The sequence below is a fragment of the Tinamus guttatus genome, unplaced genomic scaffold (assembly GCF_059628265.1).
Source record: "Tinamus guttatus ecotype Peru unplaced genomic scaffold, ASM5962826v1 Tinamus_guttatus_pri_ptg000732l, whole genome shotgun sequence".
Classification (NCBI taxonomy): Eukaryota; Metazoa; Chordata; class Aves; order Tinamiformes; family Tinamidae; genus Tinamus; species Tinamus guttatus.
The window spans coordinates 167,593-176,821 of NW_028289266.1; the positions used below are offsets into that span (position 1 = coordinate 167,593).

Below are 9,229 nucleotides of genomic sequence, written 5' to 3' on the forward strand. Positions count from 1 at the left end.
CAGGGAAAGCCCTCCTTCGTTAGCGGGGCGGAAACAGCCGAGTGCGACCGGAGATGCCCGAGCCGAGCGGCGGGGCTGGCGCTTCGCTCAGAGCGGGGCCGGGGGCTGCCTCAGGTCTGCAGCCCCCACGGGCTTAACATAAAAAATAAAATAAAATAAAATAAAATAAAATAAAATAAAATAAAATAAAATAAAATAAAATAAAATAAAATAAAATAAAATAAAATAAAATAAAATAAAATAAAATAAAATAAAATAAAATAAAATAAAATACCTTTATAGCAGTTGTGCAGCTCTGTGAACTTAAATTAAAAAGAAAACCTTCTGGCCAGTTGGGCAGCCCCTCAGTGCAGGCACTCACATCCACTCTTGCCTGCACGCGGGGAAGCTCTGTGGTACCAACCCCCACAACAGCCCCCAATGGCGTATTTTATAGCTTGCAATCGCTGGGAAATGTGCAACAAACTGGGTCATGGAGCAATGTTTCCCCCCCAGCATGGAGCCTATCTGACTGCTGGGTTGACCCGGCTCCTGATACCGCGACTGATGCGACCCGGCTGTCTCTGCCTTTGACCTCCTGTGAGCAAACCAGGATGTCTGGGTACGTCTCCATCTTGTTATGGACGAGGAGATACGGCCACAGGCTCCCCCAGGGCTGGGGGTTATTTTTACCTGTCCTTGGAGCCCCTCTGGACTCGGAGCGAAGCAACTGGGGCTATAAAGGGGCTCAGCATGGACTGTTGTCGTGGCTGCTAAGTGCGTGGTCCCAACCTGTTTTATTACAAATCAACCCTGCTTTTATTCCAGACCAGTCCCCGCCAAGGACTGTCTGTGTCTTAGAAAGTACTTCCAAGGCTGCATTTCACAGCACTCGTGCTTTCTCAGCCATGGGTTTTCCCATGGGCTGGGGCAGGTCCCTCTGCCTTCCTGCTGCTCCGTTCCTTACGGCTTGTTCCTGTGCCGGAGCCAAAGCCGCGGAGGTGGTGGCAAGGGCAAGCACTGTCCTCCCTCATCCTGTCACCACAGTCCTTTGACAGGTTAAAACACAGATAATGCATTAAGGATGCGAGATGCCCAGATAGCTGCTAATGGCAGCTGCAGAAATACCACTAACATAGAAGCTAAAAGCTAATCTTGCATCTGCAAACAGCTCGTGTTGCTTCTCATAAGCATTCACAGCAAGCTGCTTAAATTAAAAGCAGCTGTTACTCAGCTGCTGAACAGAAACAAGCCAGTGGCAACTGAAGTCAGTCCCAGCGAAGCAAAATATTTTAAATTTCTAGTCATAAGGCACAGAGCAAGGACATTTGAATAAAGCACAAATCAAATGAAAGCATTACCTCCTCCCAGCGCCCTGCTGAGTTATCTGTCATGAATTATTTACCACTCCTGGGACCATACAGTGATCTTTTGGTAGCAGAGGTAGAGGGCTATCAGCTCTCATTGCACAAGCCCTCCTGCTCTACGTGTAATTTTGGGGTGAAAGCAATATGCACACAGCATTGTGCACAATATGCACAGGTTATTGATGGGCTACATGCCTGAGAAAGACCTGGTTTTAAGGAAGAAGTAGGAATCCCACCTTGAGGGTGGGCTGATGAAAAGACTTCAAATCTGAAGCCCTACCTCTTGCACAGGGGTCGTAAACGCAGGCTTGTGTCCCTTTCCATGGGGACATCTTGCCACCTCTGATCACTAATGGCCCTGATCTCCTCCGTTAACATTCACTAACTAGTCCAAAACTAAAACACAGATAACTTAAGAGGGGAGGGAATTAAATTTAATGAGCCAAATGTCACAGGAGAAAAAAATAATAATAATTTAAGTTTGAAACCAAGGGTGAGATGTGTATCCCTTGTATTGTGAGTATGGGTATGAAGGCTGACTCCTCACTGCAGCTTGTAAAACACCCCTGCAGACTCAGGCCATCCGGGAAAGAAGGGATAGAGACGAAGGAATCTCGCTGTTCATGTGGCTTGGGTGGATCCAGGCATTTCCAAAAAGCACCTGGAACACAAGAATGAGAGGGCTTAATGCAGTGAATCTTTGATATGACAGAGCTGTTTCTCAGATAAACCCAAAATGCCAATAGTCACCCTTCTGTGCTATTAAAAAACAGCGTTTCATGCAAATAGTTTTGTGTAGAAATAAGCCTCCCTGGCAGCATTTGGCATCTAAACACTTACGTAGCTGAGCTGATGAACGGGAACCAGAGATAAATGGATTAAAAACAAGATGAGTGCTGCATATTCAAAGTTCACACTTCTGTCTGCTTCTGTTTTAACCTTCTGATGTTTAAATGGATTTGTAGAGGAAAAGAGATTTTAAAATGTTTAATTGGTGTATTTAACAGTATCTGAAGGTCTTTTTTTTTCTTGCTGTGTTTCACACAGCTGAAGAGAGGAAAAATACTTAAGTAAAGAAAATGAGATAATGAAACCCTAAGAAAGTAGCAGAGGAGACTGGGGGCAGCTGGAACAGTTCTTGTTGATTTATTTTTCTTTTAAGTTGGCTAGATTGCAAAGGAATAATTCAGGGCTCTCTGTCCCTGGCAGTTATACCCCATAGTAGCAATGTCAGTGTTATCAGTGGGAGACTCTGACTCACCTGGAGTTTCTTGTTTTAGCCAGACATGATGTGCTTGACAAAAGCTAGAGAGAAAATGAGAAATGTGTGAGATAGAGTGTGCACTTGCATCTCAGCCTGGGGCTGGAAGGGGCTCCGAGCTGTGGCCAGAAGTTGCTGGCACTTGTGTCTACCCCAGATGAAATGTCTCAGAGCTCTCCTTGGAGAGGCTCCCTCTCAGTGACTACCTATTTACTCTTGGAAGACACATTTTGCCCCTGAAAATAGGGGGGGCACCATTTCAGACAGGAATCTCTTGCTCCTACCTTCATAGTTGATGCAGCCATTGGCATCTTCATGCCCGGCCATGAGCTGCTCCACCTCGCTCTCTGTCATCTTCTCCCCTGGAGGCAGAGGATGGAGAGGTGAAGGAAAGAGCCTTCTCCCTGCCTGCACCCTCCTGTCCTTCTTCCAGGGAGCCAAAGCCCCCAGAAGATGGAAAAGGGAGTTAAAGTGGAGCCGTGCACCAATGCACCAATGCACTATGGACTACGGAGTCTGGCGGGAGGGCGAGGAGAGAGGATCAAGGTGCAACTGTTGTCTGGTAGCCGAGTGTGTCATGGAGTCTCCAGCCCACTTGGGTCACGTACGAAGCTGCACCCCAAGCTGGGAAAGGCCATGTAGTGGGGGCCACTGCCAGGAGAGCCCAGAGCAGCAGAGTTGGAAGCAGTAAGAAGGGTCTGTCCAACTGTGAGATGAACCAGCCAACCCAATCATAGAATCATAGAATCACAGAATGCTTAGGGTTGGAAGGGACCTCTAGAGATCATCTAGTCCAACCCCTCTGCACACGCAGGGTCACTTAGAGCACGTGGCACAGGACTGCATCCAAGTGGGTTTTGAAGATCTCCAGAGAAGGAGACTCCACAACCTCTCTGGGCAGCCTGTTCCAGGGCTCTGTCACCCTCACTGTTAAGAAATTTTTCCTTAAGTTCCTGTGGAACTTTTGGTGCTTCAGTTTCCGGCCATTTCCTCTAGTCCTATCAGTGGCCAACACTGAAAAGAGACCAGCACCATCCTCTGCACTCCCTCCCTTGAGGTATTTATATACACTGATTAGATCCCCTCTCAGCCTTCTCTTCTCCAGGCTGAACAGGCCCAGCTCCCTCAGCCTCTCCTCGTAGGGCAGATGTTCCAGGCCCCTGATCATCCTCGTAGCCCTGCGCTGGACTCTCTCCAGCAGCTCCACATCCCTCTTGTACTGTGGAGCCCAGAACTGGACACAATACTCCAGATGTGGCCTCACCAGGGCTGAGTAGAGGGGCAGGATCCCCTCCCTCGATCTGCTGGAGACGCTCTTCTTAATGCACCCCAGGATCCCATTGGCCTTCTTGGCCACAAGAGCACACTGCTGCCTCATGGTCAACTTATCCCAAGCCCTTCCCAGGGCTCTGCCCAAGCGGAACTGGCGGTGGCCTCTGCTCCCTCGTGGCCTTGTCCTGGCTGCCTCCCTCCCCGTGTGGCCTGTCCCCAGGCCGCTGGGGCCAGCCCGTACCCAGCGTGGCCAGCACGTGGCGCAGCTCTGCCCCCATGACCATGCCGTTGCCCTCCTTGTCGAAGACGCGCAGCCCTTCCACAAAGTCCTCCAAGGTGCCCTGCTCCTTGTTGCGGGCGATGTGCTGCAGTATGGGCAGGAAGGCCTCGAAGTCCAGCATCTTTGTGCTCATTTCTGAAAGAGGAGGAGGAGATGGGCTCATGTTCATCCTCTACTTCCCCTTCCTACCAAAAACCTATTCCGGATAGAGGGACACAGGGATGGAGGGGGACACAGCTCTCTCTCTCCCTGGATGCAATGAGCAAGCTCCTGGCCACTGCCTGGGAGGACCTGAGAACCTGGCTACTCACCCACAAATGTGACTTTGCCTGGCCCCAAGCTCTGCAATTTTAAATTTCTGTTTGCTTTTTGGTTTCTGAAAGCAAGAGATTTTCCTGTTCTTTATATGAGTTTATTCCTGGTATAAGCTCCAGTATAGAGAGCTAAAGACACCAATTCCAAGCTAGCAAACTGAAGGCAAATGAAAACCATTCAGACTGAGTTATAAAAATATAGATTTTTTAAGCCTGAGATGAGTTCTGAGAGCTTCAGATGGCTCCAGAGGCACAGGGGGAGCCAGGTGGCTTCTTCCCACCTGGAATTCAAGCAAGTTCTCAGCATAGAGCTGAAGATTTGCTCTGTGTGAGAGCAAGAATTCGCTCTTTGCTTTCACTGCAGCAAAGACCCCGTTGCTGGGCTGCAGCGTGGGGAGCTTGGGTTGCACCAGCTCAGGATCTGGCCTGTTGGCATCAACTGCTGCCACCGCCAGTCCATCCACTGCAGGCCCAGCGTGGTGCGTGGAGGGGGCGTGAAGGGATTACACAGGAATGAGGCTCCTCTGCGCCATTTCCCTTCAATTCCTTCATGTCGCTGCAGCTGTTCCTGCAGGAACACAGCCCCCCCACCCGCTGGGAATCTCACTACTGCTCATCCCACCCTCTCCCTGCTGCCCCAGTTGCTGTCACCTTCTGTTTTGGGTTTGCCCAGCACCTTCAGGACCTCCGCGTTGGTCGGGTTGTGGCCGAGCGCCCGCAGGACGTCTCCGCACTGCGCGTACGTGATCTGCATGGCTCCCGTAGGCGTCCGGTCGAAGAGGCTGAAGGCTTCTTTGAACTCTGCGGAGATGAAGAGCTCGGTTGTCCCCTGCCCATGTTGGCCCCCCTGCCACCCTGCCAGGAGCTGCTCCTGGCGGGTGCCCAGGAGAGGAGGGACACGCGAGCAGTGGCTGCTGCTGGTGGCTGCCCAGGGCACGCAGACCTGTGCTGGCTTGAGCAACAGGAGGCCACGAGCCTCCAAAGCCAATGTCCTTGGACAAGTCACCAGCTCCACGAGAGGGTTTTGCCACCCGTACGGAGCTGGTTGATGAATGCAGCAGGGATTCCTGCTTGCAGGGCTGGCTGTGCTTCCTTCTTCCCTTCGTGGATCTCCTGGGGATCCCACCGCCCTCCCCGCACATCCCGCACCCTCTCTGCGACCGGCCCGGCGCTGCTCGTGCTCCCCTTGCAGGCAGCCTCCCCGGTTGCTCCTGCTCTTGGCAATCTCCTTCCTTTCCCCTTGCAGACCTGTCCCCAGGCTGCCCAGCCCCTTGCAGGTGGACACCATGTGCCATTGCTCCCATTTGAGGAGGGATCACATCCCTCCCCAGCCTTTGGACCGTGTCTTCTACCAGCTGTGCTTGGAAAGACACAGGAGATTCATTTCCGCGCTCTTCGCCATAAATCGCTGTTAGCCCCAGAGGATTTCCCGTTACCTGGAGGAAGGGGGCCTACATCGGGGACAATTAGGATCTCTTTCCTCTTGTATGTAATTTTTTTCAGCTTCCTGGCCTGCTGCAGGATCCGGTCTTTCATCCTAACGTTGGCTACGTGGACAGTCACACTCCTGCACTGCTCCAAGCCTCGTCTCTGCCTCCTGTTTCCCACCCGGAAGGCCTTTTCCACTAGGACAGGCTCCTCCGTCATATCGAAGTGCAAGATCTGGGGCAACCACTTCTCCAGGAAGCCCACGAGATCCTCGCCCTCCTCCCCCTCTGCCAAGCCGAGGATCCTGAGACTGGAGGCTGGGGCCGGTCTCTCCAGCTGCTCCACGCGGGCAGCCAGACGGTGGTTTTCATGCACAAGGTGCTCCAGGACCTGCACAGATTTTTGAATATCCCCCTCGTGCTTCTGGATCAGAAAGTCCATCTGTGCCGCTGACTTGTCCAAGCTGGTAAGCAGACCTTCTAGCGAGTACATGCGAACGCTCAGAGCTGTGAGTTTGTTGTCCAAGGCACGAATGAATTCCAGGTTCTGGTCCGTTTTCTTCATGATGTCTTGCAAGAGCCCCCTCAAAGAGGGGAAGCTGCCCTTGCCGCTGCTGGGCAGGCTCAGGTGACCACGGCCTCCATGTTGCGATGGAGACGGGAAGATCCAGGGGGCATCTCCTTGGGTTTGGGGGGAAGCATCTCCCGGGGCTCTGGGCGCGCTGCCTTTGCTGCTTGGCATCTTCATGGCTTCTTGCTGTGCGTTGCCATCCCGTGACTCCTCCTCTGCACACCCTCGGCTCCGATCCGTGTCCCTGGAGTCCTGCTCGTGGGAGGTTTTATGCTGCTCTCGGCCCACCCATCACCACGGAGCTCCCCAGCACCTCGGGGTGCTCAGCCATCCATCCCGACCTCACAATGCTGTGGAAGCACCCAGGAGGGCTGTGGTGGGAACGGCGCCTTCTGCGAGTCCTTGGCCAAGGGCATTGCTCTGAGGACACCCCGTGATCCTGGCCCTGGATGGGCACACGACAGAGCAGGACCTGCTCCTGCATCCGGCCTTGCTGCGTCCTCCAGCGACCCTGGGCAGCATCTGCTCACGGTGGAGCCCCCCAGGGCAAGAAGCACCAGGAGCACCATGGCCGGGGGCCGAATCAAGCATCTTCACGCTTGAACTTGCATTTGCTCTGGCTCGCACCAAGCCCAAATGAGACAGGCTCTCCTCCCAGGACTGTGGCCAGGAGAGGCCCTTGGAGCTTGTCCCAGCGCCGGGATGGAGGCGTCACAGCTGCCAGCGCGAGAAAGCCCAAGGCGCAGCCCCGCGGCGGCTCTGGCATCGCGGTGCCGGGGGCTGCTCCCCGCTGGGAATTCCAGGCTTTGAACCAGGCTGCATCCCTCGCCAAGAATGGAAAATACCTTTTTTTTTTTTTTTTTTTTCCTGCTAAGATCTGCAGCTGGGATTATCCTTGTCAACTGGGTGGCATCAGAGCAGGAGCCAGGATCCATCGTGACCCTCTTGGCATTTCAATCCCTGCGCTGCCTCCCGTTCCCTCCGGCATTGCTCCCGTTCCCACCTCCTTCCCACCGGGATCCACCCGGCCCCGTGCCCTGCCCGCCGCTCTGCTCCTGCCAGCTCTTTCCAATCTCCTTAACAGCCCGGTGCCAGCAGGGCCGGGACTTTCTGGTTTCTCATGTCCCTTCCAGCTGCTGCAAGATGCACCCAGCCATCCTGGAGGAAGAGTGTCCTGCTGGGCAGAGCACCAGGAATGGGGCACCCGACCTGTAGGGCCTTCCCCAAGGAGGGCTTTGATCCTTTAGGATTCGGCAGCCCAATCGGCCATGAAAAAGGAATAATCAGGGACTCCCCATTTCTAATGCCGCCTCTGGAAGAAGCGTGGTTGGTGCTTACCTTCAATCTGCTCTGCTGTGAATTCGACCTGTCGGGACAAGAGAAGAGATCTGGGCATGAGGAGCGCGTCGCTGTGCAGGAGGTGCCACCGCGGATGATGCCGCGACACCAACCGCCTCCTCCATGCTCCAAATGCCCCTCCTGAGGCTCCAGCAGCCTCTTCAAGGCCGGCATCCGTGTCCCCATCCATACCGCTCCGTGTCCCCATCCATGACGCGCCGCGTCCATCCGCACCAGGAAGGCTCCTTCCCGGGGAGCGCGCAGCCGGCGGGAACACGGCCCTGCAGCGCTGCGGTGGAAACCGGGATGCTCTGACCGGAGTTTGGGCTATTCCGGGTGCAAAGGATTTCATTCCAAGGCACGATCCCTAGAGCAGGGCTCAAGTGGGCTTGAACAGCCTCTGTGCTGAGCCCTGCTGTTAATAACCCTCCTGCCACCGCTCTGGCTTAAAAACCTAACTATATCCTGCGGAACTAGGGACAGAAAATTGGAGTTATTGCAGGGATTATTGCAAATTGCATTTAATTGCAAGACAAAGGCCGCCTGCAAAAGCTGCAGGAGGCGGCTCAAGGTTGAGCAGTCAGTGGGGTCGGGGCTGCTTGTGGAGGCAGCCTGGGAGACGAGCGAAACGCGCCCGGACGCTTCATCCCCCGCGGCTGCTCCGGCTCCAAGCGGGATTCAGGAGCCAGCAGAGATTCAGGGACAGCAGTTTCCTTGGATCGGTGCCATGCAGGCTCCGATGGGAGGACATTAAAACAAGGGAATGTCACATCCCGCTCGCCGCATCAGCGCGCTCTGAGCTGTCCCCTCGCAGTGCCCGTGACGGCAGCGCTGGCCATCCCTGTGGAATGGAGCAGGGCATTGGCAGCGCTGGGCACATTGCACGGAAAAGCGCAGGACAATCCCTCACCTTCACGCTCCTGGGGTCGAAGACCGGCTCTTTGGGCGGCTCCGGAGCCGCTTTGGCCACTTCCTTCTTCAAGTCGGGTTTCTTGGGGGGCATCGCACTGGCTCTTCACGAAGGAGCAGGGACCGCGCGGGGCAGGAGGGACAAAGGCAAAGGCGGCTCCGTCCCTTATATCCGAGTCCCGTCCTCAGCCGGAGGGGCCGGCCGGCTGCTGGAGCGGCTGCCGCTTACTATAAAAGGAAGAAAACGCCACCGCGAGGGGCCCCGAGTTGACAATTGCCCATTGTCACCGGCTCCCGCGCAGCGAAGCCACCGGCCGCCCCCCGCCACAGGGCCCGGGCACCTGTGCCGGGGGTGGCTGCGCGGGGGCCGCTCGCTGAAAGATCCGTGGAAATCTAAACGCCAGCAGCCTGGAGCGGCTGGCGAGGGAAGAGCGATACCCGCGGGAAAAGGAGGGGATTAGGCCAGGTTCCTGTGCAGCTCCGGATTTGGGAAGCTCCGCAGCGGCTCCGG

General features: G+C 54.8%; 1 protein-coding gene across 2 annotated transcripts; it reads right to left on the reverse strand.

Moving 5' to 3' along the window:
- Positions 1–2,390: 2,390 nt before the first annotated feature.
- MYL4 (myosin light chain 4) lies at positions 2,391–8,812 on the reverse strand. 2 transcript variants are annotated; one of them, XM_010221767.2, is made up of 6 exons: positions 8,720–8,812; positions 7,810–7,837; positions 5,125–5,274; positions 4,121–4,294; positions 2,892–2,969; positions 2,391–2,651 (listed from the first exon to the last, which is right to left on the reverse strand). In XM_010221767.2, exons 1-6 carry the CDS (start codon positions 8,810–8,812, stop codon positions 2,623–2,625), a joined length of 552 nt encoding a protein of 183 aa, XP_010220069.2. In that variant the 3' UTR covers positions 2,391–2,622. The 2 variants fall into 2 exon arrangements, with proteins under 2 accessions (XP_010220069.2, XP_088393371.1); XM_088537245.1 differs by lacking the exons at positions 7,810–7,837; positions 8,720–8,812 and adding an exon at positions 5,910–6,648.
- Between the last annotated feature and the right edge of the window lie 417 nt (positions 8,813–9,229).

Excerpts from the sequence above, each read along its gene's own strand:
- MYL4 (XM_088537245.1), bottom strand. The coding sequence starts at position 6,648 with ATGAAGATGCCAAGCAGCAAAGGCAGCGCGCCCAGAGCCCCGGGAGAT. Across the intron at positions 5,275-5,909 it reads TGTAGGCCCCCTTCCTCCAG|AGTTCAAAGAAGCCTTCAGC; the intron begins GTAACGGGAAAT and ends TCATCTCCGCAG. Across the intron at positions 4,295-5,124 it reads GGGCAAACCCAAAACAGAAG|AAATGAGCACAAAGATGCTG; the intron begins GTGACAGCAACT and ends CTCCTCTTTCAG.